At 52.3% G+C, this 25292-nt stretch overlaps 1 protein-coding gene across 2 annotated transcripts; it reads left to right on the forward strand.

Annotated features, from left to right (window-relative positions):
• The first annotated feature begins 840 nt into the window (after positions 1-840).
• On the forward strand, positions 841-25196 carry TGFB3 (transforming growth factor beta 3). 2 transcript variants are annotated; one of them, XM_027572102.2, is made up of 8 exons: positions 1177-2132; positions 2490-2637; positions 10269-10432; positions 10722-10851; positions 16046-16153; positions 17894-18065; positions 20857-21010; positions 21861-25196. In XM_027572102.2, the coding sequence occupies exons 2-8, from the start codon at positions 2532-2534 to the stop codon at positions 22017-22019; spliced, it is 993 nt and encodes a 330-aa protein (XP_027427903.1). In that variant the 5' UTR covers positions 1177-2132; positions 2490-2531; the 3' UTR covers positions 22020-25196. The 2 variants fall into 2 exon arrangements, with proteins under 2 accessions (XP_027427901.1, XP_027427903.1); XM_027572100.2 differs by having other exon boundaries at positions 841-2637.
• The last annotated feature ends 96 nt before the right edge of the window (positions 25197-25292 follow it).

Genomic DNA, 25292 nt, shown 5'->3' on the forward strand with positions numbered 1-25292 from the left:
AGGAGCACAGATTCGCAGGAAAGTGATCGAGTTAGAGGCACGTCCCGTGTTGCCGGGAAGCAACGTGCCTTGCCCTCTCTGAGCTTCTCGTGGGAAAGGACGTAGAAGCTTAGGCGGAGAAGAGGAACGAGAGCGAGCCGAGAGAAAACTTCCCCTCACCCATCTGGGAAATGGGCTGGGGCCAACTGCTGACTTTGCGCTCGCTGGCGCAGCTCCCTGCGGAACCCTCGGCGGGGAGGGAGGCTGCGAACATCTGGAGGACATTTCTGCGAGAGCGGCTGCCGAGCGGGGCCCCGGGAAGAGAGAGGTGCACTTGTGCGCACGTCGGACCGAGAGGGAGCCCGTCCCCCCAGGCTCCGGGGTCGCTTCCCTCGCCCTCTCCCGCGGCCCCTCTCCTCCAGCCCCCAGCCCCACCCCCAGCCCTCCCCGGCGTCCCGGCCCCGGCCGGCCGCGCTCCTTCACTGGCGCCCTCGCCTCGCCAGGGGGCACCCTCGATCTGCCGGAAAACGCCACCATTTTCAATGGCCCTGGAGCATCTCCAAGCTTCAGCCGGCCGCCCGACTCCAGGCTTGTCAGTGAAGAATCGGGGCCAGGATCGCCGCGGAGCCGTGCCCACCTCCGACCCCGCTCCCCGGCCGGGCGTTGCCCCCCCCAACCCCGAGGGTGGGCACGGCTGCCCCTGCGCCTGCCCCGCGCGCGCCCCTGCCCCCTGCCCCTCGCCTCTGCCCCGCGGGCCGTCGGGCCCGGGGGCGGCCCGGGCAGGGGGTGGGGGGTGTAGGGGTGGTGGTGGTGAGGGGACCGTGGCAGGAGCGAGAGACGGGCCGAGGAGAGAGGACGGGCTGACAAGCTGGCGAGAGGGCGAAGGAGCTGGGGGAGAAGGAGGGAAGGGATTCGTCGGAGTAACTTTCCAGAAAAACAGTCAACGTGTAGCAGGAGTGACTCCAAGAGGGGAAAAAAAGTTCAGTTACCACGTCGAACCAGAGGACTCGCAAAGTATTTTTCAAATGGGCTCGGCTTTTCCTGTGCCTGTTTAAAACATTAAAATCGTGCAGCAAAAGAGGCTGCGTGCGCTGGTCCCTCCCTCCCCCACCCGGGCCCGAGACGTCATGGGAGGGAGGTATAAAATTTCAGCAGAGAGAAATAGAGAAAGCAGTGTGTGTGCATGTGTGTGTGAGAGAGGGAGAGGAGCGAGAGGGAGAGGAGAGGGAGAGAGAGAGAGGGAGAAGGAGAGGGAGAAGCAGCAGGGAGAGGAAGGGAGGGAAGCAGAAAGCCAAGGCCAAGGGAATGAGCAAGAGAGGGGAGAGATAGGGGAAGAAGCCTGAGAAAGAAGGAATAACAGCTTTCCGGAGCAGGCGTGCAGGGACCTGGCTGCTATTTTCTTTTTCTTCTCCTTTTTATTTTTGTAAAGAGAAGCAGGGAACAGAAGCAATGGCCGAGGGAGAAGACAAGCCGAGGTGCTGGTGACCTTGGGCGTCCAAGTGGATTATTGGGGCTGCTCTCCAGGGGCCTGTCCTCCCTGCCTTCCAATTGCACATACCCCCACTTCCCAGCCAATGAAGACGAGAGGCAGCGTGAACAAAGTCATTTAGAAAGCCCCCGAGGAAGTGTAAACAAAAGAGAAAGCATGAATGGTGTGCCCGAGAGACAAGCGTGCCCTGCGCTGCCCCCACCTTTAGCGGGGCCAGCCCAGCCCAGCCCTGCCTCTCCCCACCTACTCACTGGCTATCTGACTTTTTTTTAAACATTTTTCCCCCTTTTCTTTTCCATTCTCTTTTCTTATCCTCCTTCAGGGCAAGGCGAGGATTTTGATTTTGGGACCCAGCCATGGTCCTCCTGCTCCTTCTTTAAAATACCCACTTTCTCCCCATCGCCAAGCGGCATTTGGCAATATCAGATATCCGCTCTATTTATTTTTACCTAAGGAAAAACTCCAGCTCCCTTCCCACTCCCAGCTGCCTTGCCACCCCTCCCAGCCCTCTGCTTGCCCTCCACCTGGCCTGCTGGGAGTCAGAGCCCCGCAGAACCTGTTTAGACACATGGAGAAGAGACCCAGAGCTCCAAGGCACACAGTCGGCGTCTTCGCGCTCAGGGTTGCCAGTGCTTCCTGGAAGTCCTGAAGCTCTCGCAGTGCAGTGAGTTCATGCACCTTCTTGCCAAGCCTCAGTCTTCGGGATCTAGGGAGGCCGCCTGGTTTTCCTCCCTCCTTCTGCACGACTGCTGGGGTCTCCTCCTCGCCGGGCCTCGCAGCAGCGCCCCCCCCCCCAGCCGCTCTCCCCAGCTTGCGCATGAAGATGCACTTGCAAAGGGCTCTGGTGGTCCTGGCCCTGCTGAACTTTGCCACGGTCAGCCTCTCTCTGTCCACTTGCACCACCTTGGACTTTGGCCACATCAAGAAGAAGAGGGTGGAAGCCATTAGGGGACAGATCTTGAGCAAACTCCGGCTCACCAGTCCCCCCGAGCCATCGGTGATGACCCACGTCCCCTACCAGGTCCTGGCCCTTTACAACAGCACCCGGGAGCTGCTGGAGGAGATGCAGGGGGAGAGGGAGGACAGCTGCACTCAGGAAAACACCGAGTCGGAGTATTATGCCAAAGAAATCCATAAATTCGACATGATCCAGGGGCTGGCGGAGCACAGTAAGTCCAAATTCTCTCTGGGGTGTCTGCTCCAGAGGGTCTGAACTGCAGGAGGGTGTCCCACAGAGAGGGGCCGAGCGGTGGCCTCTGAGCCGGGGGAGGGGGGGTGCCCTGGGTTCACCCACACCCAGGCTCAGGAGGTGCGAGGCACAGCTGGGGCCTGGGTGGGTGGGTGGGGAGGGAGACAGAGCTGGGGGTTGGGGGCTTGGCTTCTGGGAGGCCGGGAGCCCTGGGGTCGAGTGGCTTGCTGAACTCGCATCACAACCTGGACTGGTTTTACTTTGGAATTACCTTGTGCTGTCCGGTTAACCTCTGTGTGCTGGCACGTGTGACGGGCTAGGTAACTGTGAGTGGACGGGTGCCACGGAGGGCCAGGGCCAGCTCTCTTGAAAGCCCTTCTGGGTCCACGAGTCTGGAGACCTGGGTCTTCTCCCCTGTTTCGCAACTCGCTGTGACACGTCTGTGGTTTAGTTTTTCCAGTTCTTGGGAAAAAGAGGATACCTACCCCAGATTCATGTCTGTCAAGCTTTTCCAAGCCCAGGCAAGGGGCAGCCTCTTGCTGTTCAGGCCCGTCGGTCAGTGCCACACACGTGACCCACGTGAGCCGTGAGCACGGTTGCACCTCTGTTCACACGTACATGTGCTTTTGGGCTTTGTACAGTAGACAGAGTCATGGGCTCAAAATGGGCGGCTTCCAGGCCTGTGGACACGGGGAGAGCAGGGTTGTGGCTCTGGACGTGTCGATGATTGCTGGCCGCCCTTCTGTGTCTGCGTGTCACGGGAAGAGTGGGTGGGAGGTGTGGCTGTGGGTGCAGAGAGGACATGTGTCTGGGAGTGTGTCCTCCCAGGAGGCTCCCGTCTGTGCTGAGAATCTGGGAGGCTTCTGGGTGAGATGTCTCTGTGTGTGTTTGTACACGTGTGGGAGTCATGTGTGTTTACTGAACGGACATTTAAAAAACCTCAATACGAGAGAAAGAGAGAGAGAGAGATTTGGCAGATGTTGAGAAACTGACAGCCCGAGAAGGAGGAATGTGAGCCACTCTGGGCCAGGGACTCTGGGAGCAGCTCTGTTTGCTTTTCCTACCAGCAGGTGTCCTCGCCACCCCAACTACCTCTTCTTCTCAGGCTCACCTGGCCAGTGGGGAGTAGGGGCGGGAGGGTGGAAGGGAGCGGGCAGAGTGAGGGGGGCCAGGGGTTGAAAGGAACCCGGCTGAAGAGAAGGAAGAGGTGGTGGGTGGATGGAGCAGCTCTAGCTGAAGGTGGAAAAGGCCCTACTGGGAGCGGGCCCAGGCCAGCTCCAGGAGCCCGTGGTTCCTGGCGAGGGGTTCCCACTCCGTTTCCTGTGGCTGCCTGGAGCGCCTTGCCTTAGGATGTGGCTACCGTGTAGGGCGGAAGCCGGAGTAGGAGGCAGAGCCGGTACAGTACAGTCACAAGGCGCCCTCCCTGGCATCCTCCAGGTGGGGCTGGCTCAGGGTCTGCTGGGGGCCTACAGGTCCCAGAGGCACCAGCACCAGGATGGCTGAAACCCCCCCAACCCCTGGGCAACCACCAAGTCAGGACGCAGTGGCCACGAATATGGACAGCTGAGGCCTACAGGAGAGGTCTGGAGAGAGTCCAGGATGAGGGAGAAGGGCTCGGACCTCAATGATCCGGGTCAGGAGGTGGAGTCCCAGGGAGGAGGGATGCTGAGTCACTAGGGGCCCGTCCAGTCTGGAATCCCGAGCAGAGAATGAATGGGCCAGATGCAGGCAAGGGCATACAGGTGCCAGTGGACATCGATTTTGTACAGAGACTCAGGGCGCATATAGTGGGCAGCCCTGGGGAAAGCCAGGGCAAGGGCACACGGATGCTTGGCAGCTTAGCTGGTGGCACCAGTGCCTTGCAACTGGGGCGGGTGGGGGTGGCCCTGGGGCCGCAGAGCCTGGTCAGGCTGGGGGCAAATCTGGCCCAGGAAGCAAGATGCTGTATGAGATCTTGGGGAGGAGCCAGGGCCCCGTGGGACACGGGTGATGCTGTGGAGGCTTGCAGGTGCAAACAGGAAGCAGGCCCAGACTCTCTGCAGCTGTTGGAGGTGACACAGAGGCGGAGCAGACATGGCTTGGGCCCGCCCTGCAGCTGGTCAGATGCCGAGCCAGCCCCAGAGAGGCAGATGCAGAAGACACACTAATTAAAAGGAGGCAGTGGGCAGATGCTGAGCAGGAGCAGAAAGGCATCCTCAGAGGCTTAGCCTAAGGGAAGCCTGTCCTGAGCTCATGAGGGATGGCCAGCAGGGGCACTGGGTCTGTGGCAGGACGCTGGCAGGGTCTGGGGGCCAGAGCTTCTGGGGAAGTGATGAGATCGCGTTCCCTTCCACATTTCGTCACTGCCAGTCTGCTTCTGTACCCAGTGGGCAGGCACTCAGCGGGAAGTGACAGCAGGAGGTGGCTCAGGGAGATAGGGGAGCCTGGAGAGCAAAATGTGGCAAGGAGTAATTTCCAGGGGGGCAGGGGAAAGGGCAAAGGGGAGAGAACCCATCCTCTGGCTCCGTCCTCTTAGATAGGAACCCCGATTCTCTACCTTACAGATGAGGAACCGGAAACATGTATCAGTGAAGTAATTTGCCTCAAAGAGCAGGGACTCTAACCTAGACATTCTGCCGGCAGAATGCATGTTGTTAGGCACTAATGCCGGTGTGTAAAATAAACATTTCAGGCCCCACGTTTAACCTTAAGGCTTCAATAGGACTTTGACTTACAATATGAATAAATCACATATTGGACCAAAGCAGGGGGTGGGGGGTGGGCAGGAGCTATTGGTAACCCTGGGGGCAGATCACACAGGGCCAACTGGGTGTGTTCTTTCTGAGCTCTGCCTGTTGTTTTGGCCAGGAGACTCATACCACCGCAGATGTTCTCCCAAATTCAACAGAAGGGTTTTCTTTATCTAATGAAGAGCCTTAAGCTGGTTAAGCAGCCACACCAGGTGGCATTGGACCGGTCACCTCTCTGAGCCCAGTTTTCTCATCTGTGAAGTCAGAGATAATCTCCACATGCTCTTGCAGCTGAAACAATTTTGTGTATATATCTGGGATGATTCAACAGTCTCCGCACGGAAGGGAAGCCTCTGTAAATCCTTTTATAATTCACCGGGAGCTGGCTGTGTAGAGACTCCCTCTGACACCCGTGGCGGGGAAAGACACAGCCTTCTCCATTCCTTTGTCATCCTTGTTATCAAGATAACAGTGTGGGTGTCATTTTAACTTCTGGCCTGTAATTATCCATGGCTGGCGGGAGACTCTTGTTTCCATCCGAGGCTGGTGCGAAGACAGCCAGCAAACCCAGAGATCCTGAGCAAAGAGAAAACTTGATATGTTGGCCTTTCTTTCCTGGAGGCTACATTTAGATTGTGTTCATTCTGAAAATCAGAAGACCTTTCGTATCCCAAGAACTCATTCGTTCTCAGTGCCAATGCCCTCTGCACGCTAGGTCAGTGTTTCTCCAAGAACAGTCCAGGGGCTATGTGAGTGGGAAACATGTGGCTTCCCAGGCCCAACCTCACCCTTACAGAATCAGAATCTGTGGGTGGGGTCCGCTTCTTAAGCCCACTGAAGCTTACGACTCACTCAGTGTACTGGGGCAAAACCTTTCCTTAAGGGGCTGCAAACACAAGTGCCCACAGAGGCTAGACAGTTAATGCAAAGGATCCGGAAGAAAAGCCTCAGTGCCAGCACCATGACAAAGCGCACGGGGCACTTGGCCTTGGGGTTGAGGAGAGAATAGGGTGTGTAGGAGGCCAATGGGGGGGTGGGGGGAGCCGGAAGCGCCCACACCCTGGTCAAAGAAGGCACCCACTGCTCAGTTCCTGCTGATTTCCAAATTTGGGAATGTGGTTCCTGCTTCACTAGACCTTGCCGTTTCCCAGAAGCGCAGAAAACCTGGCTTTTTTTGTGAAATTTCCCACCTTTAACCTGGGCTTAAAATATTGATGGGCTTCTAATTCAAAATTTTTTTAAATGATGCATTGGCCAAACTGCATGTCTAATACATTTTAAAGGTCAACCTATTTAAAGATTAAATCACTGAAGTGTCGTTTCTCAAACTTCCAGAACATCTGGAAGCCATGGTACCCTTTGCAGAGCACTATAAACTGTGGTTCTCAACCCTGGCTACGCATTAGAATCATCTGGAGATCTTTAAAGAAAAGAAAGAAAGCGGGGGGGGGGGGGGGGGGGGGGGGGGGGAGGGGAGGAAGCTCTGGACCCACCCACTCCAAGGTAATCATCTGTTTTTAAGGCTCTCCAGGTGATTCTAATGTGCAGCTGGGGTGAAGAAGCAGCTCCTCACTGGTGTGTGCATGCTGCCATTGGGAGCAGCAGGATTTTACAGGCAGAAAGGATGCATGTAAGCAAAGGCACATCTAGGAGCCCTGGTGGCTGAAAACATTTTAAGAGGCATGGTCGAAACATAGCCGTTTCCACAGTTTTTCGTGAAGACTCTACATGAATATTCTTTGCTTATATTTCTCTCCCTATAGCAAAAAAGAGAAAATGGCCCCCACAGATATATATATTTTTTGCATAGTGGAAAAAGTTGGCCCTAATGTAATTTTCAAGGTGGACCCTCTAGTCCAGCTCTCAATAATACTAGCTTCCTGCAGCTGCATGGCCTACCCCCAGAACTGAGCAGGAACGGGCTGTTGCTTGGGCCTGTGTTGGAACTGTAGGCCCACTCCATGGAAGCTTTCATTTTGTCAGTGAACCTGTGCCTCCACTATTTGATCTCTTAGTGCCCCCCAACTTCCAGAGGCTCCACTTTAAGAAGAGAGGGGTGATCAGAAGACCTGGGTTCAAATACCACCTCTGCCACCCACTAGTTGCATGACCTTGGGGAAGTCAATCACTCTTCTCCTTTGTAAAATGGTCAATTTGACTTATTCTCATTCTCCTCAAGGATTGTTAGAGGGTCAGATGAGTTAGGAAAAGCTCCGTGAAATGTAAGGTGGTGTTATTACAGTTTGTTTATTTACACTCTCATTCCACCAATTATTTAAAACATCATCATTATTCCATGGATTTAATTACCAAGAAGATTATATTTACATTTTCTTTTCTCTTCTAGGCAGTTCTGTTGTAATCACTAATGATTGTACGTTTGAGCTTTATTTGCTACTGTCAATTTGCTTGCATCAACTATGTGTGGCCCTGGTCAAGACCTCTCTGGACATCGGTTTCTTCATCTGAAGAGGGTTGCACTAGATGACCCCTAATGTCCCTTCTAACTCTGCTAGAAATTTGTAGGTCCCAGTGATTAAAAAAAAAAAAGAAGAAGAAGAAGAAAGAAAGAAAAAGAAAAAGAAATAACGCTTCCCAGGGAGCCTGGGTGGCTCAGTCGGTTGAGCACCCAACCCTTGGTTTTGGCTTAGGTCGTGATCTCAGGGTCCCTGAGATCGAGCCCCGCATCAGACTCCGCGCTCCGCACAGAGTCGGCTTGGGATTCTCGCCCCCCACCCCCTCCATCTGCCCCTCCCCCTGCTTGTGCGTTCTCTCTCAAATAAATAAATAAAATGTTTCTGTTTTTTTTTTTAAAGAAGATCCTTCGCACCTCCTTCTTGAAATCTCCTTGAAGTTCCCACCAAGAGGAGTCCGTCTGAGGGAACAGCTATCTGACTGATGGGCTGGGAGCAACAAAAGAGGGATGGTTATAAGAGTGTCCTGAAGACCATCTTAGCTCCTCAGTGTCCCCATGTCCTGGCCTCCCGCGGTCCTGACCCCCCCTGACTCTGCTTACGGGCACGTGCTGTTTTCCATTCCATTTTCCTTTCCACAGCAACACGGACACACCCCACTCCCTCTTTCAGCAGTTACTGGAGGGACTGTTCTAACTGAAGCCGCATCGATGACAGCTCCTTCAGGGAGCAAGCGTGTCGGTGCTCGAGAGGGTTGCCAGTCCGCGCGCTTATCCGTGTCCAGAGCCTTCCAGACTGGCAAGCTGAACAATTAAATTGCTATCACTGATGCCTCCTTCTGGTTCTGTCTGACACGGTTTAGGGAATAGTTGGCAGTATTTGTGTTTTGAAGCCAGTTATTAATCAGGGCTTCGTTAGCCGGCATTCACACATTTGTTTTCCTAACATCTGTTCCATTAATTTTCTAAGAACCAGTGTCAGGCCCACCAGATGGCAATTTCCAGAAACACTCACTCATCCTTTCCTAAAGATCAGTAGCGCATTTGCTTATTTCCAGGCCTCCGATCCTTCCCGCCTTGTCCGTGACTTCCTACACCATCCCTCGGGGTGATTATGAGCTCATTCCAGCCGTGTCCATTATGTGTGGAATCTGGGTCTCTGAGCTTGAATTTCAAGTTCTGGCTATTGTTACCATTTGTGTAGAAAGTTTTTCTCTGGGTGTCAATGCTGCTCCGACCTTGAGGTTGTGAAGTGTACAGGAGAAAAAGACAGGAGCTTTCTTTTCTCTTTGGGCACTGAGGTGTGGCAAAGAACATCTGCGGCCGTGGGTCCTGTGGACAGGGGTGAAGAGGCCAGCAGGGTGACAGGGGCTGGTATAGCATGGGCTGTCAAGGACAGAAACCCTTAGAAAAGAGCCACTAGGGATGGCCAAGCTCTGTCTGAAGAAACGTCTGTGGGTCTACCAGGCTTGAGATGTGGGCTCTTTGCCATAGCGATGCTGCCTCAGTGGGTCTAAAACACAGTGTTAATTATGTCACTGCCCTGCTCTAACATCTTCCATGGCTCCCCACTGCTGATGGGATAAAATCCAGCCTCTCGGTCTGACATTTCAGCCTCCCCGTGGGGAGGCCCCAGTCGGCTGTCCTGACCTCGTCTTGCGGGGCCCTCACCTGGTTGCTTCAGGTCGTCTTGTACACATGCACCTCCTCCCCTCCCTGCTGTGTTTCCTGCAGTCCTTCCATGGAAAATCCCTCCCTCTCCATCCTCAAACCCTTTCCTCCCGCAGGACCCAGATCAAATGGTACCTCTTTGCATCACGTGCGCCCTGCTGTCTCCCTACTCTGATCGGATTGCAGCAACTCCTGGGCTTCTCCAAAGGCCCTCAGCACTTTCCTGCTGGTTCCATTATGTGGGTCTTTGTATTGATATCCTCCCCCGGACCTGAATCTCCTTGAAGGCAGGGGCACGGCTCTTCATTTTTGCTTCCCATTGTCAGCACTGTGCTTGGCACACCTGTATGGGCTCAATACACATGTAATAAATGAACGAATGCCTGAAGGAACGAGCGCATGAATGGGTCAAACAGCTGTGAGACGATTAAACTACTCGGGGGACTTGCCGCGATCTTTTGAGCCTTATGTTTTCTAAAAGAGCAGGAAAGCAGGCTGGAGAGCCTGCCGGGCTGGGATGTTGAGGCCATGGGAGGAGGGGTGATTGTCTTTGACTGGCCAGTCATTGGCGCCATGTCCTGGAGCTTCCGGGTCTCCCTGCTCCTGGCTCAGGCCTGTGTGTGATTCCAGGGCCACCAAGATCTACCTCTGTCCCTACCTTTAGGCCTGAGGCCTTGTCGAGCCTCTAGGGAGGTCATGGATGGGACCTTGGCCTCCTGGCGAGTGTCCATGGGCAGCACATTGGCTCCTATGGGTCTCACTCACACTGCCCCTCTCCCCGCTTGCTTGATCTCCTAGATGAGCTGGCCGTCTGCCCCAAAGGAATCACCTCCAAGGTTTTCCGCTTCAACGTGTCCTCAGTGGAGAAAAATGGAACCAACCTGTTCCGAGCAGAATTCCGAGTCTTGCGGGTGCCCAACCCCAGCTCCAAGCGCAGCGAGCAGAGGATCGAGCTCTTCCAGGTGAGCGCCTCCCGGAACAGAAGCCACACAAATGGGAGAGCCAGCTCCTCTACCATTTTGGGCCTCCCCTCCCCGCAGAGATCAGCAGACCTGGTTGTGAATCCCACCTTCTGGGACTCTCTCCATCTGTGTCTGTCCTGGAGAGGGTGAAGCGTTAACTGAGGGGCTTGCAGGAGCCTTCAGGAATTTTTAGTTTCCCGTTGCTCTCCTCACCTGGCCTCCTGCACTGTGACCGGGGCCGCGGTGCTTGTTCTGGCCCGGGGTACTTAATCCTCTCTCTGCCCTCTAGATACTCCGGCCCGATGAGCACATTGCCAAACAGCGCTATATCGGCGGCAAGAATCTGCCCACACGGGGCACCGCTGAGTGGCTGTCCTTTGATGTCACTGACACTGTGCGTGAGTGGCTCTTGAGAAGAGGTAGGTTGACTCTTAGTCTGAGCATTTTGGAACGCACCTCAAGGTCCCTTGGTGGTTCACGATATAGAAGGAACAGGACAAAACTAGAGGAGTCACAGATCTGGGTTCAAACCTTAGCTTTGCCACTGGCTCACTGTGTCCTCCATTCATTCACTCAACCCACATTTATGGAAATGCTCCCTCAGCCAGGCCGGGCTTGAGGGGGCGGATACAGCAGTGAACAAGACCGGGGAGGTCCGTTTCCCATGGGGCTATCGTTCCGATGGGAGAGACACACAGTAACCAAGAAAACAGACTGATGAGTGGGAACTTCAGGGATGAGCACAAGACATCGGAAGAGGACCCTGCGGCAGTGACGGGTGGGGTCCGGCACACGGTGCTCAGGGAGGCTCTCTGCCTGCGGGAATGTGTGCACTGAGTCCGAGGGATGAGAAGGGCCAGCATGTGAAGGTGAGAATAAGGATGTGCTGGGCAGAGGAGGTGGGGAGGCGCAGGCCCCCCAGGCGGTAGCAGGTGTGATTTGATCTGACAGCGGCATGCAGGCTGATGGTCTAGAATGGAGTGAGCTGGGTGCCAGAGGTAGCTGGGGCCCTATGACTTAGGACCTGTAAGGCCATGGTCAGGTTTGAGGACCTAGTCCATGTGTGATGAGAAACCCTGCAGTATTATAAGCAGGGATGGGATATGGAGTGAGGTGATTTGGTTTGTATCTCTAAAAGACCCCTCTGGGGGCGCCTGGGTGGCTCAGGTGGTGGAGCATCTGTCTGCCTTGGGCTCAGGTTATGATCCCAGGGTCCTGGGTCAAGCCCCATGTTGGGCTCCCTGCTCAGCAGGGTGTCTGCTTCGCCTTCTCCCTCTGCTCCTCCCCTCTGCCCCCACTCATACTCTCCTGTGTGCTCTCTTTCTCTCTCAAATAAATAAAATCTTAAAAAAAAAAAAAAAGACCCCTCTGGTTGCCATGAAGTCAAAGGAAGGAGCCGGAAAACCAGCTAGGGGCCACCGCAGCCGCCCGGATGAGAGCAGTGGGGGCTTGTGCTTGGGCTGGGGCGGTAGCCGTGGGCGTGGAGATGATAGGGCTTTGTTGTCTGTCTCTGTTCCTGCCCTTCTTTACTCAGGGGTACTGCCCGGACTGATGCTCGGTGGGGAGGGAGTGCCTGTGGTGGGCCCATCTGTTCCTTCTCCCCGTCTTGCCCAGAATTTTATTCTGTCATCAGCTGCCATGGGGGCACAGTCCATCCACATGCTGATGTCCAGAGTCCCTGGAGCAGGTGGGTCCTTTCTTGTCCTTGATATTTTGGGAAACTTGTCCTGGTGTTTTGGTGTTAAAGCACTAAGGCCTGGCCTACATGATGTTTTAAATTTAAGTAATGGTCAACAGTTCCTATTTTTCAAGTCAGGAGATTTCACATAAAACCTGGACTTCTGGATTTTCTAGAAAAATTGGACGATTTCCCGGTGACGATCCATGGGAGATGAGTAGGGGCCACCTCCTGAGGTGGGGCCCGCCTTCTTCACGTCCCCATAGGCTCTCCAGTCCCTGCTGTTCCCCCAAGAGTGAGGCTGGCAGTCCCCATTGAGCATGATCCGCTGGCTTGCTTTGCTCACTTATGTGACCTGCCCGGGGTCGGGCGGCATCCGAGTCTGCCAACCCTCATCCCGGCCGAGCCGGCTGATCATGGGCTGGAGGTCCTGCCTCAACTCCAGGGTTACCCGGGAATTCTGTCCCATCTCCCCTACTGAGCACAAAGGCAAAAGCCCAGGAGCACCCACGGGACCGGGATGTGCCTTCGGCAGCACAGTTGGGAATTCTGACTCAGACGGCACTCCGCCTAGAGCCTGACATGGCTGCAGAAAGGAAAGGCTGGGGAAATTCATCTCTTAGCTTCTCTGTCTGATCTTGATCAGCTCCACCTGGATTTCTTTGAAGCCCTGGGCACTTGAAGGAGTTCTTATTTTCCCAGCTGCAGAGCTCAATGAGAAGTTTGCGCTGAGAATGATTTCCATCTTCCTTGAGACATCAAAAAGATAATTTCGTAATAAAACCTGTGGGTCCCCCACCCACCATCCCCACTGCTGCCAATTCTGAGGTTAGTTCTTCATTGGAACCTTCAGTTCCTAGTTAGGCAGATGCTTCCCACCCCTTGCACAGGGGAATCCCACACAGACCTTTACTTATGCAGAGCTCGTGAGTCTCCTCAGAGTTCGTGGCCCCGAACTAGGCAGCAGATGGACTCCAAATGGTGCAGTTGGTGGTGTGGACTGATGGGGAAACCGAGTCACATGTCTGGTCTTGTATTCATTCAGCAAACATCTGAGAGCCTCCTGTGCACCAGCATGCCAGCCTGCCTTCTGGGCCCCAGAACTGTCTGGAGCCCTACCCAGAGTTAGGGGACCCAGGTCCTCATACCCTTGTGCTGCTTCTCCTCATGGTCTGCACTTTCTCCCCGTACAGAGCCAGACACCCCCTAGCGGCCCGGGGAGGGAGCGCAGCCAGCATCACAGCGCAGGAGAGCCGGGACACTGGGAAAACCCAGGCGCCTTCCCTGGTGGTCTCTGTTGCCCCCTCTTTGTCCCTCTTTGTCTCTAACAGTTAGGGGTGTGGCTCAGGCATCAGGTGTTTGAATCTTGGCTCTCCCCACTTACTGGCTGGGTACCTTGGGCAAGCCATTGAATTCTCTAAGCCTCATTGAATGAGTTACAGCACGTAAAGTCTTAGAGCGGCGCTTAACACGTAATGCTCAACAAATGCTGGTGACTATTGCCGTCACTGAGTCTTCTACCTACACAGAGCCTGTTGGCCAAGCCAGGCCGCCATCTCACACTACCACCTGTCCCCTAACCCTAACTGTCCCCAACACGTGTCTGCACCTTGACTTTCTTTCTATTTTTTTTTTTTTTTGAGATTTATTTATTTATTTGAGGCGGGGGGAAGGGGGAGAGAGAGAGAGAGAGAGAGATCACACACACACATGAGCATGCACAGGGGAAGGAGCAGAGAGAGAATATTCAAGCAGATTCCTGCCGAGTGTGGAGCCCGTGTGGGGCTCGATCTCACAGCCCATGAGATCAGGATCTGAACCAAAACCAAGAGTCAGACACTCAACCGACTGAGCCACCCAGGTGCCCTTGCACCTTGACTTTCTAACTCACAGAATCACAGAACTTGTCCATACCAGGACAAGTCCCTTGGCCTCGCTTGAGCCCTTCTGGGTAATAGGAAGTACACTCTGCAGCCCTTTTCAGCCACCCCGGTTCATTCTTTCAATGGCCTTCAACCAGGAAGAAGATACTCCCCTGACTCCGTCTCTTTTTACTTCTTGTTCTCTGGCTGGGCATCGGCTTCCTTGTTATCATAGCCCCCTCGCTCCCCACCAAAGCTAACCTTCTGGAACCGAAATCTTCAAGCTCAGCAAGCATCAGTGTGTCCTAGAGGCTGCCCTGGTTTGGAGGAGGACGGATGAGACTGAGTTCTGGAGTTTATGGAAGAAGGGATCCTGGCCTGCTTAATGGTGACCAGAACCCCTGGGCTTGAGGCATTCTGTGCGTGAGAAGGGTGCTGAGCTGGCTTGCAAAACTCTGGGGTTTTCCCTGATGACACCAGATTTCAAGATGACCTCAGGTTGGTCCCAGGGCTGGATGCTCACACAGAACGAGGGTGGCCCGGGGCACAGTAAATCGATCAGCTTGCTGAGATGCTGATCCTGAAGCCAGAAGGGTCCTTTCCTCATGACCTTTCCCACAGCACAGATTGCTGCTGCCTCTGGGTCATCAGAGCTTCCCTAGCTGAGTCTGACCCACCAGAATTGACATGATACCAGACCCTTCCTAGTTTCCCTGCACAAAACTTCTGGATTCAGTTCAAATGTGTCTCTTCTTATTCCTCCTTTTCTCCCTCCACTTTACTCGACCCGTTTTACTAATTTCCTTGCTTCCCCAATTTTAGTAAAACGCAAACACCACCAATAGGAGAAAGGGCCCCAGCTGGCCTTCTTGCACCAGAGAATCTGTCAGCAAACCCTGGCATCTCCACATTTCCTCCTGCTGGTTCTCTCCGAGCTCGTGTCATCCGGGCCCTTGGCCCTTGGCCATCTCCTCCGGCCTGTGCTCTGATTTCACAACGGTCTTCCTGAGTGGCTCGTTTTCCCCCAGTGAGCCATCCACGTCTCCAGCTTCCCCATTAACTGAACAGGGATTCCCAGAGAAGAAACTTCCAAGTAACTTTGACCTCATTCTGTCCTTATCCCTTAAGGAAAATATGGCCAAACGTAACTGTGATTTTCATTTTCTGTCCTCTGGAAACTACCACTCCATTTACACCCATAGTCATGGCCCTGGCGGAGAGGCTGGCATCTTCCCCATAGACGGATTTGGCTGTTTGTCTGCCGGTGACCTTGCCTCTAGCATTGCTTCCTGACTTCTAATCCTATGGCTCAGACTCTGCCATCTTCCTTCCATCTGGTGGAATTCGTGGCCTTTTGAATCACAGCTTCTCTGCTCCAAAGTTCTTCAGTGAGCCCCCTTCCCTGGCCTCTCCCGGTTCCTCCCCTGCTTCCCATTTCATCCTGCCTCAGCAGCTTGGCTCGGGTATCTCCTCTCCCAACAAACACCTAGGTAGTGTGGTGGTTGTTTTTCTTCCTTCTTGTGCCCTCATTCTTTTGTCCTCACGTAGGCAGGTGACAGTTTTTTTCCCAATACCATCCTTTGAAAATAGATGACTATGAATATTCTCCTTTGGGACGCCTGGGTGGTGCAGTAGGTTAGGCGTCCAACTCTTGGTTTCGGCTCAGGTCGTGATCTCAGGGTCCTGAGATCGAGCCCCTCGTCGGGCTCCACGCTCAGCAGAGTCTGCTTGAGATTCTCTCTCTCCCTCTTCTTCTGCCCCTCCCCCCGCTCGCACACTTGCTCTCTCTCGAATAAATAAATCTTCTAAAAAAAAGGAAAATTCTCCTTTATAATGCCCCTTAATTTGTGCCTTTATCCGGTTATTCATACGTAACAGAAACACCTGCAGTATGGTAACACGTGTGGAGGTCCACTCGAGCTTTGGCACCTTCTGTCTCCTGTGTCCCTCAGCATTACTCAGCTCCTGTGACTGCCTGTGGGAGCAGAGGCCCTGGCCAACCGTGCACGGTGATGGGCACGCTTCCCCATCACATAAAGAATGTTCTCACTGATTCCACGTCTTGTTTTGCAGAGTCCAACTTAGGTCTGGAAATCAGCATTCACTGTCCATGTCACACCTTTCAGCCCAATGGAGACATCCTGGAAAACATTCATGAGGTGATGGAAATCAAATTCAAAGGTAACAAAATGGATGGTATACAGTAGGTGGAGGGCGGTTGATGAGGCAAGACAGAACAGGAGACCCCAACCAGGCCCCAAGAAAAGCAACCGAACTCCCTCACGGAGACGGCCAACTATTTTATACTGGAGTAATTCTGCTTTGCTCTAAAGGCAAGGCGTGTGACTTTCAGTTGATAGAGTATGTTAGCATCTGGAAGACAGTGTAACCTTGGGAAGAGTGGTGCATCATGGAGGCCAACGGGTCTGCCTCTCTGAGCTCAGTCACTAAAACGGAGATGAGAATACAACTTTCGGAGGGTTATCATGCAAATTAAATGAGATAACAAATGTAAAACACAGTGCCACAAATGCTCAACAAATAGTCGTCTTCCCCTTCCCTAAAAAAAAGGAACTGCAGTGACCAGGAATACAGGTGTCCTGACTCCTGAACTTTCCAGATGTTACAGAGGCCACGGGATCCCCACCCAGGAGTCATCTGGGTTTGAATGACTGCTTTGGGGCTCAGGGTATTTGTGTTAAGATGGAGAAATAGTTGAGAGTCTTTTCTGGTTTTCCAGTCTGTTTCTAAGACGCTCAATCTCTGGACAGTCTCTGGATTTCAGGGATGTTCTCTTTCCTTGAATAGTCCCATTTTGGATAACTGAGGCACACCCAAAGCCAGGTGGTTCCTCAAGATCAAACCAAGCACGCCAGAGCATGAGGTCAGAGGCTTGTCTGGGAAGAGGTGCCCCCTCTCTTGGCTGCCAGCCCTGGGCAGACCTCTTACCCTTCGTGGGCCTGACTTCAGGCCCCTCCCTTTTTTTTAAAGCCAAGCATTTGACGTCCTAATCACAGAACCTCAGAGCTCAGAAGACCTTTGGGGTCCTTAGCTACAGGCCAGGTCAGGACGAAATCCTCCCACTCTGTAAATAGTTATCTTGTTCATAAAGATTCTCAGAAAAGGGAATTTTAGATCCAGGCCTCCCATTTGTCTGATGGTCCTAGTGCGCCTTCGTGGGGTCCAAGTCCCTTCCGTCACTGTGTAAATTAAGCTCCTCGTGTTCCTGCCCTTGGTGGAGATGGACAACAGCAGGCAATTGCCTGTCACAAAATAGATCTCCTTTAGTTGAGACTCGGTCTAATTCAGTCCTCAGTCTTGTCCTTTCCAGATGAAATAGGAGGGTCTCCCCACCAGCCGCAGAGTTTGTGTGCTAAATCTGTGGATCACATTCCTTGGTATCTTCTCTGAGTGTTACAGTGGAAACACCTTGAAACTACTCTCGCATGTGCCCGTTAATGATTAAGCAAGCAATCTAGCTCCTCCGGCTCCCATTAAAGGCATCTTAAACCGAGACGCCTCACATTATAGGGAGGACTTCGGGGCTTTCTTGACCAATTCAGAGCATACGAGGAAACTCACACCCCAAGATTCTAAGTCTCGGAATCTAAACGGACAGCCCAAAGCAATGTGTTAGCTAGCTGCCTGGGGTGTTTCACGGAAGCTTCTCGGCCCCGAGATCCCAGGAAGCATCTGGGAAGGGCTCTCTGCTCTCTGGACGACTTAGACGCCGGAGTCATGAGGGGATCCGACCCCAGGTGTCTTGTGCGTTCCTCTCCCTGGTCTTCTCCTTCCGCTTCCTGCAGCCTGACATGAGCGTGATGCCTTGCCCTTGCAGGGCCGTGACGGGGTGCCACAGGAAGCCCGCCTCCACTCTGCCCTCCTCAGACAGGAGGTTGTCCTCCTTCTTCCCCTCTGCAGGTGTGGACAGTGAGGATGATCATGGCCGTGGGGATCTAGGGCGCCTCAAGAAGCAGAAGGACCACCACAACCCTCACCTCATCCTCATGATGATTCCCCCGCACCGGCTGGACAACCCAGGCCAGGGCGGGCAGAGGAAGAAGCGGGCCCTGGACACCAATTACTGCTTCCGGTGAGCTTGGGCCCACTCACGACCGTCAACTCCTGAGGCAGCATTTACTGTATGCCTTCAGGGGCTCAGTCCCCAGGCCGAAGCTGTGCCAACTGGGGGGGTCCTGGATGCTAGTCACAACCATCTCCAGGAAAGAAGATCTAAAAGCTCTTACCCACGTCTTCCTGTTTTTCTGGAAGCCCCCATTTTTCCACAGCCCAGCTCTGTGAGGGCCTGGCTGAAGCAAATGAGGAGGAGAGTGTTGCTAAGACAGTTTGGATCGCAGAGACTTGGCCGAAGCCTCTCTGTAGTTATTGTGTTTTGTAAAGTACTTCTACGGTGTGTTTTTGTGTGGGGCAGATGAATGCAGAACTTCCTTTGTTTTTTGTGTATTTGAATTCTAGTTGGTTAACATATAGTGTCATACTGGTTTCCGTAGAATTTAGTGATTCATCACTTCCATACGACACGCAGTGCTCATCATACAAGTGCTCTCCTTAATGCCCATCCCCCATCTAGCCCATCCCCCACCTGCCTCCCTCCAGCAACCCTCAGTTTGTTCTCTATCGTGAAGAGTCTCTCATGATTGGCTTCCCTCTCTCTCTCTTTTTCCCTTCCTTCCCATATGTTCATCTGTTTTGTTTCCTGAATTCCACATATGAGTGACATCATATGGTGTCTTTCTCTGACTATTTCCCTTAGCCTAATACTCTCTAGCTCCAACCATGTCATTGTAAGTGGCAAGCTTTCATTCCTTTTGATGGCTGAGTAACATTCCACTGTATAGATACACCACATCTTCTTTAGACGTTCATCTGTCGATGGGCACTTGGGCTCTCTCCACAGTTTGGCTGTTGTTGATAATGCTGCTGTAAACATCAAGGTGCACGTGCCCCTTCAAATCTGTATTTTGTATCCTTCGGATAAATACCTAGTTGTACCATTGCGGGGTCGTAGGGTAATTCTATTTTTAACTTTCTGAGGAACCTCCATACTGTTTTCCAGAGGGGCTGCACCAGTTGAATGCAGGGCTTCCCATGAAAGAAGTGCTCAGGTCCCTGTGAACTGTCCAAGGATGCTCCTGGGTGAGGGGAAATAGGGCAGTCTCCACGTGCCAGGGGGATTCGAGCTGGAGAAATTAATGAACTAATTCGGAAGTGGTAGGTAGCCACTGTGAAGAGAGAAAAAGAAAGAGCCTCTTCTCTTATTTAGTTTAGTTCCTCATTTATGAGAGGGCAGGGATGATAAAGCACACACAGCAGTTACTTAAAGGTAGAAAACGACCACATCTACGAGAAGGTCCGAAGGATAGAGTGCTTTAAGAATCTGGAGCAACAAGTTCATCTGTGGATGCAGGGAAGGCTTCAGAAGGGTGCAGATGAGTGAGGTTTGGGCATGTAGGGATGAGGCGGGAGGAAGGAAGGAACACGAATCGGTCAGTTTGGCTGGAGAAGGGGATGCCTGAACGGAGCTGGGGAGAATGAATTAGGAAATTTTTAGACCTAAAACCATGTCTTATAAGGAGCAACTGAGTGCACTAGGGAGGTCGAGGTTGAAGGTGTAGTAGAGGTAATGTAGTTGGCCGCCAACTGTCGGAAGGCTGGCCTGTAGGCTCGTTCTGTATGGCTCATAATCAGTTAGGAATGGGTGCTCTTGGCCGCAGGGAACAGTGGCCTAAACCACAGAGGATTTCTTGTTCACAAGAAGCCTGTAGCAGCAGGCTCAGGGTTGGTCTGGCTGCCTAATTATGCCATTGGGAATACAGGCTCTCCCTCCGCAGTCTGCCACGCTTAGTACGTTGGCTTGCTTTTCATCTTCTTGCTTAGGGTCAACGGTGACTGCTAACGCTCCGGGTAGCCTGTGTTCATGACAAGAAGAAGGGGGATGAGGCAGAGCTGGTGGCTTTCCTCTTCCATCTGTGACTTCTATAAAGAATCAACTGTTTTTGCCAGAATTTGCCCTTACCCCCTGCATACTTCTCCTTATGTCTGATTGGTCATCGCTGGCTTACATGACCACCCCTCCCTGCAAGAGAGGCCAGGAAAATGAGTATCTGGTGGTCTAGACTTTGTAATGGGAGGTGGCAAGGGAGAAGGGAGGTAGGAATGGCTTTTGAATAGACAGATAACCGGAATGTTTGCCATGGTTCACCCATGGAACCTACAAGAAGCCAGATTTTGGAAGTAGTAAGTTCTAGGTCGCAGCAGACATTGACGTACAGGCTAGATGCCCACTTGGCAATGGTTATTGCCAAATGGATTTCTGCAGGGAACAGAATTGAAATGGCCTGATGATCACACTTGGGGTGAGTCACGAGTCTAACAGAAGGATACGCTTTGTTTTGATTCGACGGCCTCTAGATTTGGTCTAAGCAGTCTACTGTAGAATGTAAGCTGCATGAGCTTAGAGTTCATGTCTCGCTGCGTGCTCATTAGGAAGGTAACAATAAAACCACCCTCAACAAAGCTGAGCTGGCTAAGAACATTCAGTGCTTGGTTTTATGTGAAGCAATTCATGTCTCTGCTTTGATCTACGATATAAAAGGGGGCAGGACCACCTTTGCCTTTTTTCTCCTCCTTATGCGTCATCTGTATCTGCCTATTATGTTCTTGGGATCATGGTCTTCAACACAAGAAGATGCTTTTATGGTATATACTGCTCAATGCACTGGAACCTAGGATTCCATTGATTAGGGCCACCTCTTAGGATGACCAGGAAGGACTCCAGGTACAAATATGAGGGCCGTTGGTGAAGTTTTTCATATTGGTGGTTTCCTTCAGGTTGGTGGTCTATAAATGTTTTTTTGTTGTAGCAATTTGGAGGAGAACTGCTGTGTGCGCCCTCTCTACATTGACTTCCGACAAGATCTGGGCTGGAAATGGGTCCATGAACCTAAGGGCTACTACGCCAACTTCTGCTCCGGCCCTTGCCCCTACCTCCGCAGCGCGGACACAACCCACAGCACGGTATGGAGCGGTGCTCACGCCATGTGGGACACATTCACACGAATGCATGAGGACTGAATGGTGAATGAGGGAATGATGATCCGGTGCGAGTAAAATCCCTTTGCTGAAGGTTCTGATCTTGGCACCCTGGCCCGACTCTACTTTGCCACATTCTGCCCTTTAAAATTTCCTCCACGGTTTCAACCAGCCTTTTTATTTGTTCTGTCTAAAGCTTTTGTGCCATTCTGGAAATTAACTCACTGTCCCAGCACACCCTATAGGTCAGAGATGTGCGCACACAGCTAGCAAGGGATGTTGGGGCAGAAAGGCTTCTGCCATTGGCGGAAGGACTCTGGGAATTCCAGCCTCTTGGATATAGAAAAGACATTCTGAAAGACCATGCAAAGCACACAGAAGCAGCTAATACGAAACAATGGGAAGAGAAGGGGAGCGAGGGGGGGGGGGATGTCAGGCCTCTGAAACTCACTTGCCTTTCTTTCCCTCAAGGGGACTCAGAAATAGGGCAGCCATTTGTGAAACATGGCTCCTGACAGCTCACCCTTAACTGCCTGCTGTCTGGGGCCGCACACTCTGGCGCTTACTAAATGGCCCAAAGCAGCGTTCAATGGGATCAGTTCTCACCGAAGCGACCAGTTAGAGCTAGCAAAACCAGTAGAGGAGTGTTTCTTAACAGCAGAGAATATTTCATGATCTGTTTAAAGTTGCCCATTAGTTGTTCTCAGCTTACCCTGATAATGCTCACTCGAGTACGGGTGTTTACCCAAACCGAAAGAGCAGCCCCCAGAACATGCGAGAGGGCTCTGGGCCTGAGGCTTGGCCTGCCGCCCTCTAAGTGACCTGTCCTCCCCAGGTGCTGGGACTGTACAACACTCTGAATCCTGAAGCCTCTGCCTCACCTTGCTGTGTGCCCCAGGACTTGGAGCCCCTGACCATCCTGTACTATGTTGGGAGGACCCCCAAGGTGGAACAGCTGTCTAACATGGTGGTCAAGTCCTGTAAGTGTAGCTGAGACCCTGCCTGCGACAGAGAGAGAGGACAGAGGACTGCCACCGCCTGACCGCCTGCTCCTCGGGAAACACAAAGGCAACAGACCTCACCTAGAGGCCTGGAGCCCCCAACCTTCGGCTCCAGGCAGATGGCTGAGACGGAAGTTCCCTTTTGGGACATTTCTCCTTCGTGCTGGCTCTGAGAATCACTGTGGTACAGAAAGTGTGGGTTTGGTTAGGGGAAGGCCCAATTCTTCAGAACACACAGATCTTCTGTGACGTAGTTGGAGGTGGTGGGGACAGAGGAAGAGGGGTAGCAAGCCGACACGGGACGCATCACGCGGCAATGGACCTGCGGTACCCTAGGGAGGAGGAAGGGCAGAGAACGGCCGGGACAGCGCCAGGCCGGAAGACACTTCTGAGGTCAGATGTGCTCAGCGCTGCCCCACGCCTGCTCTAGGGAATCGGGATTACATTATACAAGGCAAGCATTTTCCTTCAGACAGGTTGCCTAGACAAAGTCCCAGAATTGTATCTCCTACTACCTGGATTAAGGACGAATCTGTTATTTTGGCAAATTGTCCTCTCAACATCAGTCAACAGCACCAAGGGTCATTACAGGGAGAAAAATCCAGGGAAGGTAGTTCCCGGGCCGTCAACTCTATGGGGCCATCTGGATACGCTGAACTCAGAAGCAGAGGGTGGGAATGAACACTCTCCTGTCTGCCCTCTGGGTCCCTCCTCTCGCCTTCTTCCTCAATCGTATTTCCCCTCGGACATCTGGCTAGACACCTTCCAGGTCCGGGCGCACATATTTGGATTTGGGGTCTGTGCAGTCTTGGGGCATTAGGGATCCCCTCACCCCAGACCCTGTGTCCATCTGGTGTTCCTGGAAGCAGGTGCTAGAACGGGGTGAGGCGTGCGGGGAGGTCGCACATGCGCCACACGATGACTTGGCCCCAGACACGTAGACTGAGCTATAAAGACAAATACAAATATTACTCTCAAAATCTTTGTATGAATAAATATTTTTGGGGAATATTGGATCATTTCATCTTCTGGAAGATTGTCTCTAGAACAGTAAAAGCCTATTCTAAGGTGTAAGTCTGACTGGATAAATATCCTTGATTACTCTTTTCTTAATCCCACGTTCATGTCTACTAACCAGAGGTCACTGGTACCTGGGGCAGAGAGTCTCGAACAGCGAATGTATTGCTTAGTGTGAGTACCCTGGACAGTGGGACGCTGTCCTGCCTTCTGCCATTTGAGAAGACTGAACTGTTTGTGTTCCCTTCCTTCTTGTGGAGTATTTTGTTCTCAGACACACAGAGGCAGTGGCTCAGATTTGCAGAAAGTTGTATGAATTTGCCCTACATTTAACTCTGGGCAAAAATCATTTGGGGTGAACCCTTGCCTGTGGAAATGTGTTTGTTTGTACATGCCCTCTAAGTTACGAACATCATCATTTTTGAAAATTTAATCTCACCCTCCCAATCAGTTGAGAATTAGAGAAACTGTCTGTGGTAAATGGCCGAAGAAGATGAGGCTAATTCTGTTACCGGGGTAAACTTGCCAGGAACCCCTTTGTCAGTGATTTGGGGATGGGAGAGGGCGAGGAAGTACAATCCCATAGTTCTTGTTTGCGGGCGCAGATCCCAGAGCAATGCAGAATTCTGTGATATTAATGTCCACCTGAAGCAACCATCTGCAATGCATGAGGAACCATTTAGCAGCTCCCAAAAAAACACGTTCCTCTATTGAGATCACCTTACCATTGGTGAAAAAGTCTATCTGAAGCTAAAATTTGCAGGTTGAAGTGTGTGTGTGTGTGTGTGTGTGTGTGTGTGTGTGTGTGTGTGTGTGTGTGTGTGTGTGTGTGTGTGTGTGTGTGTGTGTGTGTGTGTGTGTGTGTGTGTGTGTGTGTGTGTGTGTGTGCGCGCGCGCGCGCGCGCGCTTGCTCCTTCTGGAATTCTCCCGAATTGAATTCCTGAGTTTGGTCAAGACTTTCTTCCCTGCTTTGTCCATGCCCAGCCAATTCTAAGAGCTTCTCTCTCAGGCTTCATCCCCTGTGGCACCCATTTACTTCCAATGTACTTGGGGGGCTGTATCCCTGCCCTAAAATCATGGCTGCTGGGACTGTGGCCCATCTTACCCAAGGGAGCTAGCGGGCCCAGAGAGGGGATGCAGTGTGCCCAGCCCTTTGGCCATGGGCCAGTGCTATCCTAAGCTGCAGAGTCTCTTCACTTGTGGCAGCTATTCTCAAGTTTCAGTGGGCACGAGAAACACCCAAGTGTTTATCTGAACATAATAAAAAAAATAAATAAAAAGCGATTTTAAAAAATGTACAATTTCAGGCTATAGCTCTAGAGATATCTTCAGGCCTGGGGAAGGTCCAGGCTGCCGAAAAGCTACATTTTGAGCAGCAGTGTCTTCTATCTGACATCACTGGGTCCTTCCTCAAGGCTTAGTTAGGAAAGAAGGGAATAATCTTTTTGACCCCAGAATAAACCTTCCTTCTTATCCAACCTCATAGGACATCACTAAAACGTTGGCCTGTGGCTCATCCTAATGAAGCAAGGCAATGAGTTATGTTTCCTGAAGTATCCCAAAAAAAACAGAACACACTGTGATTCCAAATGTCCTTTTTATATGAGAGCTCTATTCTTATCTTTATCAGCAGATACAGATATGGGCGGGGGTCTGAAGTCCAGCCTTTCCATTCCACGTGTCACTTAGAGGTGCTACAGAAACTTGAGCCATTGTCTGTCTGTCTGAAAAGATACACACTTGTTTTGGGGGAGGGGAGGGAGGGATATTGGAAATGACACCGTTGCTGGAGGGGGGAATCATATGATCGGTCTTGTTTATTACCAAGAGAAGTCCAATACCAGTAAAAATGACATGAAAGTACTTGGTTAAATGAAGGAGAGATCTGGAGTCTGGTCTTAACAGCCGGTAAGCACGTGGGGAGCGCAGTGAGAAATGAGCCTGAGGACCCAATTCTAATGGTTACCTAGGCCAATTCCAAGCAGTCCAGTTGGTCTCAAAGTTCTTTTCCTGGGCTCATAACCTCTTGCCCTTCCTCACATGATTCTTTATGCGGCGTCTCCCATATACCTTCTTTCCTGGTTCTACCCATCACCAGGGAAATCATGAAGGAATTCTGATTTGTCTCCTAACCAATTCACAACCAAGTTAGCCAACAGTTAAGATGGTCCTCAAACTACTAACCAGAAGTCCCAGGAACCTCACGAATACAATCTCTCCCCTCCCTCAAGGGACAGTTTTCATTCCTC

Source organism: Zalophus californianus, chromosome 6 (assembly GCF_009762305.2).
Source record: "Zalophus californianus isolate mZalCal1 chromosome 6, mZalCal1.pri.v2, whole genome shotgun sequence".
Classification (NCBI taxonomy): domain Eukaryota; kingdom Metazoa; phylum Chordata; class Mammalia; order Carnivora; family Otariidae; genus Zalophus; species Zalophus californianus.